Source organism: Balaenoptera musculus, chromosome 16, assembly GCF_009873245.2.
Source record: "Balaenoptera musculus isolate JJ_BM4_2016_0621 chromosome 16, mBalMus1.pri.v3, whole genome shotgun sequence".
NCBI lineage: Eukaryota > Metazoa > Chordata > Mammalia > Artiodactyla > Balaenopteridae > Balaenoptera > Balaenoptera musculus.
In genome coordinates, this window is record NC_045800.1 from 50,444,765 (window position 1) to 50,457,449 (window position 12,685).

The 12,685-nt window shown below is 35.8% G+C and overlaps 1 protein-coding gene across 3 annotated transcripts in view; it reads left to right on the forward strand.

The window, feature by feature from the left end:
• The window catches only part of WAPL (WAPL cohesin release factor), a 77,983-nt gene that overhangs the window by 22,592 nt on the left and 42,706 nt on the right, over positions 1-12,685 (forward strand). For 2 of the 3 annotated variants that reach the window (XM_036828188.1, XM_036828190.1), the window contains 2 exons: positions 1,767-2,810; positions 5,569-5,687. In XM_036828188.1, coding sequence (XP_036684083.1) covers positions 1,767-2,810; positions 5,569-5,687 — 1,163 coding nt within the window. The remainder of the gene's footprint in view (positions 1-1,766; positions 2,811-5,568; positions 5,688-12,685) is intronic. The other variant, XM_036828189.1, reaches the window with a different exon arrangement.

Below are 12,685 nucleotides of genomic sequence, written 5' to 3' on the forward strand. Positions count from 1 at the left end.
TACATATGAAAGGCAGCCCATGAGCATAGTAACTGTTAAAACACAACACATATTCTCTGACTTTAGGGGAAATGGGAGTGGTAAGTAAAACTTAAAGTAGTAATTTTTAAAAACATGGATAATAAAGTTTACTGTAACATAACCTTTTTTTTTTGAGTCAGAAGGATGTTTATTACATAAAACAATTAGAAACAGCTTAAATTTTGTGACATTAAGACAGTAGAATGCTATGTAACTAAAAGTGGTGTGGTATAACATTTAATGACATCTCATAGACGTCTGTGTAGCTAAGCATACAAAGCATTCCCATAGGCATTTTTTAGCAAATAATTCCTTTAATAATGCTGTAAAGTAGTATGGGTCAGTGGCTTCCCTTTTGAGCACAGGAGGGAATTGAAGCCCTCAGGAAAACGCCCAAAGTTGAGGGTCTTGCCTGAGCTCTATAGGGCTAGTTGGTTAGGGCAACACAAGTCTCCAAATTCAGCTACTAGTGCTCTTTCCACTTGTTATGAGAGCACGGGTATCATTTCTTCAGGTTTGGTTTTAAACTTGGCTTTGCTTCTGCCCCTTTAAGAAAGTATCAGATGTCAGAGTCAGCTTTTAATTCTTATCTTTTCAGTATTGTATACTTAGTGATTTGGTACTTCTGAGATTATGAAAACTATAGTTCCTTGCCTTTGGCTGGGAAATATCCAAGAATAAAACAGGTATACCTATAAATTAATTGCTTTGTAGAGGTAAGTAAATATAAATTACATTTACACCCATTGGGTAGCATTAAAAATTGTACAGTGAATTCATGTAAAGCATCCCTTTGCTTTTATTTGATGGTTTGTTAATTGAGATTTGTAAATGACTTTTCTTAAATATAGGTGGTTTTTTGTTTTGTTTTTTGGTAATTTTATTATTTGGCATAAACATTTAACCCAACTTTTTCTACTAACAAGTGCTTGGAGAATTAATTGTAGTACCAGTTTGAATCACATTTCCATCTCATTTAGAAAAATTTAAAAAATATTTCTGATGATAAAATTAAAGACAACAAAAATGAATTCCCCAAGTACAAAATGAATAGGCAATTTAAGATTTACCACTGGCTGATATGGATAAATAGCCACTGTAGCCATGTAATTTAGGCATCAGAGCCACTGTTTAAAAAAAAAAAAAGAGCCTTGAAGTTGTATGGCTTTTAGGATTAGAAAAAAGAATGGAAAGCAGAAATAGCTAAAGAAACCTGACCCTGGAACAGGTTTCTAGACAGAGCTGGCATGCCATATGGGCAACCCTACCCCAGAGAAATAGATACTGCCAGAATGTTTTCATTAATTGTGTTACGTTGTTTAGGTTCTATTAAATAATTTTTAAACATTTTTTTAAAACATCTTTATTGGAGTATAATTGCTTTACAGTGGTTAAACATTTTTATTTGAAAAATCCATAGTACGTCTTAGAAGGTTTGGCCGAGTTATTTATATGTCATTCTGAATTGATCCTGTTGTTTAACACTGCTGAAATCTCTTGAGTTTAGGGTGACGATTTTAAGGGACTTGGATGCCTAGGGAGAGGTCACTGGAAGACATGAGAGCTGTATACTGGAAGGGGAATTATCAGATTTGTAAACATTTATTTTTTTCACAATTTAAAATTATTGCAATTATTTCATAATTAATTGTACTATTAATTAACCAAATGTCCCTTTTATTTGTTAACTTTTACATTGCTGTCACTCATATTTTTATCCTTTGACTTATTTTTCATTTTTATAGATAAAGTGGAGAACTTTAGTGAAGAACATGAAAAAAATAGTCACCATATTTACAAAAATGCTGAAGACAGTACTAAGAAACCCAATGCAGAAACTACAGTGGCTTCTGGATACAAAGCTGATGAAATCAAAGAAACAAATGATACTTGGAACTCCCAGCTTGGAAGAAGGTCAGAATCTCCATCAGAAACATCTTCAATCAAGGGATCTGTAAGAACTGGTTTGTATGAATGGGATAATGACTTTGAAGATAGCAGATCAGAAGATTGTATTTTAAGTTTGGATAGTGATCCTCTTTTGGAGATGAAGGATGAGGATTTTAAAAATCGGTTGGAAAATCTAAATGAAGCCATTGAAGAAGACATCATGCAAAGTGTTCTTAGGCCAAGCAACTGTAGGACGTATTGTAGGGCCAATAAAGCAAAATCCTCACAAGGAGCATCAAATTTTGATAAGCTAATGGACGGCACCAGTCAGGCCTTAGCCAAAGCAAACAGTGAATCAAGTAAAGATGGCCTGAATCAGGCAAAGAAAGGCAGTGTAAGTTGTGGGACCAGTTTTAGAGGGACGGTTGGACGGACTAGAGATTATACTGTTTTACATCCATCTTGCTTGTCAGTTTGTAATGTTACCATACAGGATACTATGGAACGCAGCATGGATGAGTTCACTGCATCAACTCCTGCAGATTTGGGAGAAGCTGGCCGGCTAAGAAAAAAAGCAGATATTGCAACGTCTAAGACCACTACTAGATTTCGACCTAGTAATACTAAATCTAAAAAGGATGTTAAACTTGAATTTTTTGGTTTTGAAGATCATGATGAGACAGGAGGTGATGAAGGAGGTTCTGGGAGTTCTAATTACAAAATTAAGTATTTTGGCTTTGATGATCTCAGTGAAAGTGAAGATGATGAAGATGATGACTGTCAAGTGGAAAGAAAGACAAACAAAAAAAGATCTAAAACGGCTCCATCACCCTCCTTGCAGCCTCCTCCAGAAAGCAGTGATAATTCCCAGGACAGTCAGTCTAGTACTAATAATGCAGGTAAGACTTTAAAAAAAAACTACTAGTAAACGTGTTTTTCAGGCTTAAATAACAGCTACTTAGTTTCCTCCTGGATACTCAGTTTTAGCTTGCTACTACATTTAATTTTAATAGGAGTACCTATTTAGTGCCGAAGATTACCTTATCCAAAGATAACAGCATTTAAATGTTAATAAAGTCCCACCTTTTAAGGAACCAGTTTGTAAATTGGGGAGTCTTTTCATATTTGTATTTTAATTCTACCATTAGCACTTGAGAATTTTAAAGTGTGTGTGTGTGTGTGTGTGTGTGTGTATAGGGATACTGAACATCTTGATGTTTCAGCTTTGAAAAACTAAATGCAATGGAGACATAAGGATAGATTTTGGTCATTTAGAACTATATTGATATTAGGTGGTTGTAATGAGGGAAATATTAGAAAATTAAAATAAAAAAGCGTAATCAATCAATAAATGTTAAAAAACATTCTAAAGAAATCTTAAATTTATGAAGTTAAGATTAAATCTTAAGAATCATCCTCGTAAGTTGACTTAATAAAATTAAAAAGTGCTAGTTAAGTATTTATACACTCTTATCAGTGAAAAATTAATTTGTCCCTTAAGATAGTAGGACCAGTAATGACTTGAAGTCCTTGAGGAGTTGATAGTCTCCACTGAGAGACAAACAAAAGAAATAGGTTAGCTTTGCTATGAGTAAGTCACTACTTGACAAGGGCTTTGTTAAGTGGATTGACTGTTGAGCGAGGAAGATTATGTGAAAGCCTCTGGGATACAGGGGCTAAATTTATTTGTATTTAACCAAATACATTTTTCCTATATCAGTTTACTTGTTAAATAGAGCTTTTGTCCTTTTAGGGTCATAGAACAAGAGTCATTATGGTGAGTTAGAACTATCATAGTAGGGACTTCTCCTGGTGGTCCAGTGTTTAAGACACCACGCTCCCGGGGCTTTCCTGGTGGTGCAGTTGGTTAAGAATCCGCCTGCTAACGCAGGGGACACGGGTTTGAGCCCTGGTCCAGGAAGATCCCACATGCCGCGGGGCAACTAAGCCCGTGCGCCACAACTACTGAGCCTGTGCTCTAGAGCCCATGAGCCACAACCACTGAAGCCCACGCGCGTAGAGCCTGTGCTCCGCAACAAGAGAAACTACCACAATGAGAAGCCCGCGCACAGGAGTGAAGAGTAGCCCCTGCTCTCTGCAACTAGAGAAAGCCCGTGCACAGCAACGAAGACCCAATGCAGCCAAAAATAAATAAATAAATAAATATATTTTTTAAAAAAAAGACTCCATGCTCCCAATGCAGGGGACCTGGGTTCTGATCCCTGGTCAGGAAACTAGATCCCTCATGCCGCAACTAAGAGCCCACAGGCTGCAACTAAAGATCCCACAGTATTTTTACATATAGATTCTCTTATAGAGTGTCTCATACTTGAGGCTACCTACCATTTTGCTTCATTTGGCCTAAAAATAGGTTTGCTAAAAATAAGAGTATTTTCAGAATTCAACGTTGTGTTGAATTGCTTCTGAAGAACTGAAGTTTGCTGCAGCCTTGCTAGTCGCTTGAGATATGACTGGTTAGACAGCTTTACATTTGCTTTGTCAGGAGGGTGGTTAGTAATTATGTATTGAAACCTGAGCTCCAGTCCTGCTACAACTTTCTTAGCTCTTATCCTAACCTTGATAGCAAGTTATCCTAAATCATTAGGCTCCCTTTGAAAAACGTCATGTTGATACCAAATATGTTTAAAAATTAGAGACTGTTTGATTGATATATCCAAAGTTGGAATCTGAGTCTTCATACAGTGTATGAAACAGCAAACATTTTTCAGGGTTGGGATAGAGAAAAGTCTTCCTAGTTTTTAAAAAATATTTATTTATTTAGGCTGTGCTGGGTCTTAGTTGCCGTACACGGGATCTTTGTTGCTGCGTGCAGGCTCTTTAGTTGCGGCACGTGGGATCTTTAGCTGCGGCATGCGGAATCTTTAGCTGTGGCATGCGAACTCTTAGTTGCGGCATGCACATGGGATCTAGTTCCCTAACCAGGGATCGAACCTGGGCCCCTTGCATTGGGAGCGTGGAGTCTTAGCCACTGGACCACCAGGGAAGTCCCCTTCCTATTTTTTTCTTTTTTGTTTTCGTTTAGGCTAGAAAAAAATATAACCATTTGGAAATTAATGTAATCCTTTGGTTAGTTTTGTGGGAGTACCACAGACCACTGAACTGCATTGTACTAGGTCATTCTGTATCTTTTGCCAAGGATATAGCTATATCCTTTTTTGGGTTTTTTTTAAAAATGTGGCCTCTTCAGTTGTAAGCAGGCATTCTTTGAAGGCCAACATGATTCAGTGTACTTAAATTCTAGAAAAATGTTACAGGTACATATCACCTGATGGGGTGTGTGTGTGTGTGTGTGTGTTTAAACTAGACCATGCCAGTGTTAATGTTGATAGATAACTAGCAGTTATATGAACTTTGAAGAACAAATTATTCTGGAAAAGAATTGATTTTGCCAGTAAAACTGGAGCACATACATAGCAACTAGGTTTCTGATTTTCTTTTAGAGTAGGGGACAAGCAGGGAGTGAGCACGGGAGAATGAGACTTAATATCATTGGAGTATTTTGTCAACTCTGTGGTGCTTTTATTCCTTTATTTTTTTCTCCCCACAATATGCCTCTTTCTCCTCAAAATGTTCATAGGTTGTCTGGTAGATAATTTGAAATAATAGAAAGCTAGCTAGTTTTGATTACCATTTCAGAAAACTTGGATTTTACAGAGGATTTGCCTGGTGTGCCTGAAAGTGTGAAGAAGCCCCCAAATAAACAAGGAGATAAATCAAAGGAAAATACCAGAAAGATTTTTAGTGGCCCCAAACGGGTAAGTAAAGCACTATCAGTGATTTGTATTATTGTTGGAGGGCTCAACTCTTAATTTTTTAATTTAAAAATTACTAACAAACATCATGGCAATTAAATTTTGTCTTTCAAAGGATATATGTAAATTATTTTTTAAAAGCATTGTAACCATTTTTTGAAGTGTTGTAAAACATATATAACATAGTCTTTATTATATGCAAGTGTACAATTCAGTGACATTAAATACATTTGTAGTGTTGTATAACCGTCACCATTACCTATAACCAAAACTTTTTCATCATCTCTAACAAAAACACTGTACACATTAAACAATAACTCCACCTTGACCTTCCCAGCCTCTGGTAAACACAGTTTTACTTTCTGTCTCTATAAATTTGCCTATTCTAGGTGCCTCATATAAGTGGAGTCACACAATGTTTGTCTATCTGTGTCTGGCTTATTTCACTAAGCATTATGTTGTCAAGGTCCATCCCTGTTGTAGCATATATCAGAATGTTTCTTTTTTACGGCTGAATACCAAATTTTGTTTATCCATTCATCTGTAGATGGTCACTTGGGTGGTTCTCACTTTTTGGCTAGTTGAGTCCCTGCTTTCAATTGATTTGGATACTTAAGAGTGGAATTTGGGGGACATATGGTAGGTCTTTGTTTAACTGCCAAAGTGTTTTCCACCTTGACTGCACCATTTTTATATTCATATTAGCAATGCACAAGGTTTCCAATGTTTCCACATCCTCACCAACATTTATTTTCTGAGTTTTTTTTTTTTTTTTGATAATAGCTATCCTAATGTGTGGGAAATGGTATCTCATGGTGGTTTGATTTACATTTTCCTAATTATTGATGTTGAGCATCTTTTCATGTACTTGTTGGACATTTGTATATCTTTTTTGGAGAAATGTCTATTCAGTGCCCATTTTTGAATCAAGTTGTTTGGTTTTTTATTGTTGAGTTATAGGAGTTCTTTATATATTAATGTCTTATTAGATACATAAATTGCACATAGATGTTCCTATACTGTGGATTGTCTCTTTACTTTCTTGGTAGTGTGCTTTAATATCAGTGAAGTCCAGTTTATCTATTTTTTTCCTTTGTTACCTGTGCTTTTGGTGTCATATCTAATAAATCATTGTCAAATTGGATGTCATGTACCTTTTCCCTATGTTTTCTTCTAGGTTTTATAGTTTTAGGTTTTACATTTAGGTCATTGATCCATTTTGAGTTAATTTCTGTATATAGTGTAAGTTAAGGGTCCAGCTTCATTCTTATGCATTATATAAGTCATTTTAATATGGTCCAGCATAGGTATTGAGAATAATTTGCTTGACTTTACCTTTTTTAAAAAATATTCCTTTACTTAAATAGCTTGTATAGTGTTAAACAGTTTTGTTATTGAAAATTGCAGTTAGAAGTTGTTGACATTTTTTGTAGATTGAACTACTTTTAAGCAACTAAAGAATGAGTGTGTCCATATTATCTGGCCTCGTTTTATTTTTATTCTTTTACCTCTGTAAACAGCCAGTTAGGAATCTTTTCAGAGTGATTGTGTTATACTTTTGCAGCCCCAGGTGCTCACCCCCCACCAGAAAAAAAAATACTTAATGCTCATTTCAACAGAGCTAACTTGCTCTGGAGCCAGGGGCCAGGGTAGTGTGGTGTAATGGCTATAGCCCTTAATGCTTAGGTGAGGTTTTGGTTTATAAAATTGTGTATGGCATGTGTTGATTTCTAGTGTAAAAGTTATACATGTTTTGGTCTCAGGACTACTTCACATTCTTAAAAATTTTATTAAGAATCCCAGAAAGCTTTTGATTATATATGTTATATTTATCAAATTGGAAGTGAAAACATATTTCAAAGATACTTATTAATAATTCACTTAACAGTAACCCATTACATGTTAATATAACATTTTAGCGAGAATTATTTTCTTAAAAAAAGTAGTGAGAAGAGTAGCATTGTTGTACATTTTTTGCAAATCTCTTTATAAAGTTTGGCTTAGTAAAAGACAGCTAGATTCTTTGGGATTAGCAGATGCAAACTAGTATGTTTAGGATGGATAAACAACAAGGTCCTACCGTATAGCACAGGGAACTCTATTCAGTATCCTGTGATAAACCATAATGGAAAAGAATATGACAAAGAATATATATAACTGAGTCACTTTGCTGTACAGCAGAAATTAACCCAACATTGTAAATCAACTATACTTCAATAAAATTTTTTAAAAAAACAGCTAGATTCTTATATCCTCTATATTCAGTATTTTTCATTATGTTGTTTTAGTTGAAAAAATATGAAGAAAATCCAGCCTCACATAGATAAGTAGTTGTATTTTAAGTAGCTTTTTCGGATAATTATGGACATTCTTTGTTGACATTACACCAAAATTGAAAAAAATGGGAGTTTCTTTTATAAATAAATAAATTTATTTATTTATTTATGGCTGCGTTGGGTCTTCATTGCTGCGCACAGGCTTTCTCTAGTTGCGGCGAGTGGGGACTACTCTTCATTGTGGTGCGTGGGCTTCTTACTGCGGTGGCTTCTCTTGTTGCAGAGCACGGGCTCTAGGCGCGTGGGCTTCAGCAGTTGTGGCTTGTGGGCTCTAGAGCGCAGGGTCAGTAGTTGTGGCGCACGGGCTTAGTTGCTCCGCGGCATGTGGGATCTTCCCGGACCAGGGCTCGAACCCGTGTCCCCTGCATTGGCAGGCGGATTCTTAACTGCTGCGCCACCAGGGAAGCCCCGGGAGTTTCTTTTCTTTTTTAATATTTATTTATTTATTTGGCTGCGCCGGGTCTTAGTTGTGGCATGTGGGATCTAGTTCCCCAACCAGGGATCAAACCCAGGCACCCCCTGCATTGGGAGCGCAGAGTCTTACCCACTGGACCACGAGGAAAGTCCCTACCCCAGGAGTTTCTTAAAGATTAGTTGCAGCTTGGAATCTAAAACCCTGCCAGTGAACCTTTCATAATGTTGCATTAAAATCTGTTGGTCTGTCTTGCCTTTGAATGGATCTTTTACACATGCGTGCTTTGTAACATTATACATTGGTCATTTGGAAAATACTGGTTAGACTGATTTATCTAAATCTTTCAATGGTGACACACTTCATTATACAGTATCAAAAATATCATTAATATCACTGCCAAACTCATCAGAAAAGTCTTTTAAGTATTGGGAAGCTATCAAGTTCACAGTTCTCCAGAATTTTAGTTTTTGCTTAAAAGTTGAAATTTTTTCATTGGAAGAAAATACTTCAGGGAAAACGACTGGCAATGACAGGCCTACTTTGTTCATTTTTGAGAAAATGTCTGCCTAATACCCAAGTCTGTATAAGCATAGTTTGTCAGTCTTTCAAGTAAAGAATGGTGTTCAGAAAAAAAGTGGCTAGTTCAGCTTGAAACTTGAGCCAGTAGTGTTTTTTTTGATACAACCACACTTTGTATGCAACAGAAGTGTTTTAGGCACACTGGTTTTGTCACATAGACCATTAGTGCACTTAGGGTTATGATTTAATAGTAATTTTCACTCCTTTATCAAGGGCTTTTTTCTTATGTGAAACTGGCATTTTATTTTTTAACTGTGAAGTATGTAGCAGTGAAGAATATGACTACTTAAATACAGTTCAGAGCCCCTACCTTGATTCATGCTGAGGCACCAACAGCTTTACCCAGCATTGCTTTTGCACCATCCCTGCAAATATCAACAAAGTGAAAAAGGCAAACAGCATATTATTATTGTGAAAATGGTTTTGTCTTTGTAGACACCCTGGAAGAGTTTCATGAGTCCTTTAAAGCATTCTTTATTTCTCCCACCTCAACTTTTTATTATAAAAAAGTTAAAATATACAGAAAATGTAAAAAAGCAATGTGATGAATAACTATATTCCTCTATCTAGATTGATCCCCACCCCCCCCACCAAATCGTCATAATTACACACACAGTCCCCTTCCTCTTCCCCTTTTTCTCTTCTCTTCATATATGGGGGTGTGTGTGTGTGTATATATATTATATAACATTTTTTCCTGTCGTATTTGAAAGTAAGTTGTTGAGATAGCATGCATTTCTTAAGAAAAAAGACAATCTCATACCTAACTGTGGTTATATGATTATAATACTTAAGAAAATTAGTAATTCTTTGATATAGTCCTATGTCCAGTCCATATTTAGTTTTCCTCAGCTGTCTCCAAAATGTCTTTTAGTGCTGTTTTTCTCCCCAAACTATAATCATTTACTTGTTATGTCTCTTTAATCTTGAGCAGTCCCCTCATCTTTTTAAAATTCCCCATGGCACTAGTTTTTTGTTGTTTTTTTTTGTTTGTTTATTTTTTGTTTTTAAGAGCCCAGGATATCTGTCTTGTAGAATGTTTCACATTCAGAATTTATCTGATTGTTTCCTGATGATGTAAGTTGTTACTCCACTATATTAAAGTAGTATGGTGTCATAGAACACAGGGAGTAAGTCTCTATGTTTGATTAGGCTGAGGTTAAACATATTTTGGCAAGAATGCCTCAAAGTAATATTGTGTACGTTGCCTCACATCGGAAGGTATGTAATACCTGGTTATTCCACTCAAAATTGTTTGACCACCTATTGAAGGTTGTGACCACTGGATCTCCCCAAAATAAAAGTATGTTTTTCCTTTTATAATTTAATTAGTAAGCTTCTGGGTGTTACTCTGGCAGCTCGTGAATATTCTGTTCCCCATTATTGTTTCACCTCATCATTTTAGCATCCATTGTTGATCTTTGCCTGCATCAGTTATTACACTGACAGTTACAGAATGGTGAGTTTTCTAATTGCGATTTCTTCTACATTTAATAACTGGAATTTTGTAAAAAGGGAGTTTTCTTTCTCCCCATCCCAACCCCGAACTCCTTTCACTATAGACTCAATAATTTTTACTTATTAAATGTATTTATAATAGATTTGGCCAGAGTAAACCATTTCAAGCCATTTCTTGTGTCCTTTTGATATAGGCCCATCATCTTTGAGCTTTTCTTTTGCTTTCTGCACAAAAGATGACCCAGACTTATCTTGTGCTTTCAATCATGGACCCATCCAAGGATCCTGATCCTTGGTTCTTTTTGTGGGGATTAGTACTTAGAAACCCAGAACTAAGTGCTGGCTGTGTTCATTGCTTCTAGGCTCTTTCACTGGACAGAGCTATGAAATACGTTGAAAAATAAACTGAGTCATATTGATAGTTTCATTTCAAATTTAACATTTCAGAATTTGGTACTTAGCTTTCTTTATTCTGCAGCACACATTACTTTTTAAATTATAACACCAATATTATTATGAACAGTAAATACACTAAGTGAAGTTAAAATTTCTTTCCATTTCTTTTTGTCTTTAGATTATTTCACTAAGGATGGAGTCATAGTAATGTGTTCAAAAGTTTTGAAGTAATTTTTATCTTGTGTATGTTAATTCAGTATTTGAGTTCATTTGTACTTATTTATGTTCATTTTTTTAAACTTAGTTTTAAACTTAATATTGGATATATTTCTTTCCTACTAACACGACTTAGGAGGCAGCAGTGTACATGTACTTGACCCGATTACGAAGGAATCTCTCTGACCTAAAGTAAATCAGGTCATACAACCAGGTAGGCAGAAGACCTATTTACTGTTGATGGATAGTGTCAGAGGAAAATTAAGAAAATCATTATTAATTTATGAAACCAAAAGAGCTATGAGATTGAACTCATTTAAAAGATGTAATATAGGTAAAGCCTGCCTTAAAACAATAGTCCTGATCTAATCCCCAAAGAGGCTTCAGTAAATATTTTAATTTCCTTTTTAACCTCCTATTGAAAGGTTTGCCCAAAACCCTCTTTAAGTGGAATTGTGTCAGAATTTTTTCACTTAGATACTACTACTATTTAGGTGGATCAGTAAGATTCAAAAATGAGACTTTGATCCAGAGTGTTATAGTACTTTAGTAAAAAGTAATAAAAAATGCTTTAGATCCCATGGAAGTTATGTATCCTTATGAAAATATCTAGGTAAAGAATTTAGAAGCCTCCTTCAGGAAGAGAGCAGCAAGAAGTTAAGCAGTATAAAATCCCTAGCTCTTAAATAGGTCATCCATTTGTCTTCAAGACAGCTAAAAGACTACTTAAGAGTTGTTTAAAAGGAGAGAATCATTGAGAAACAGAAGTAGTGGAAATTTAACCTATTGAGTTTTGATGAGTATAAAGGAATACAGGAAAGAAATGGGATCAAAGTTTTAAGCATTTATAGATTAACAGAGTGGAAAGAATAGATTTGTTTCATATTTGAGAAATCAGGATTCATGTTTTTGATGTAAAAAGGATAAGCTCAGTTCTCCAAGGAGTTTTATGTAGGTTATCCCCCAAATCTCCAGAGAAAAAGGAAAGGCAGGGGTCACTAGGTAGGTGGGCATAGGAAATGTACTCAGCAGTTGTTCCATTTCTCCATTATAATAGAAATACCCTCCTGTAGCTGATAGGTCAGTGGGAGTATCTGGGTCTTCTGCATTCTGATTAAAGGCACTAATGACCTCATTTCTGAGTGGTAGAGAGGTGGCCCACGTCTTGTAGTGGCAAATTTTCCTCCTTACCTATCAGGCTTTCTTAGCTCATGTTTTGGATTGAATAAAGCTGTTGTGGAGGGTAGCCCTGTACATTGGAGGATATTTAACAACATCCCTGGCCTCTACCCACCAGATGCTAGTACCGTTTTCCCCTGCTCCATCCACCTCCATTTCAACCAAAAATGTCTTGGACATTACTAAATGTCCTATGGGGGTCAAAATGGGCTCCCCTCTCATTGGGGGTATGTGTGTGTATGTATGATTTGAGAGTAAGTTGTAGACTTAATGCTGATTACTCCCAAATACCTTAGTCTTTACTTTCTGGAAACAAGAGTACTCTACTCTATAGCTATAGTATACCCGTCAAAACCAGGAAGCTAATAATAACATTGATATAATAATTCAGCCTAATCCACAGATCCCATTCAGTTTTACCA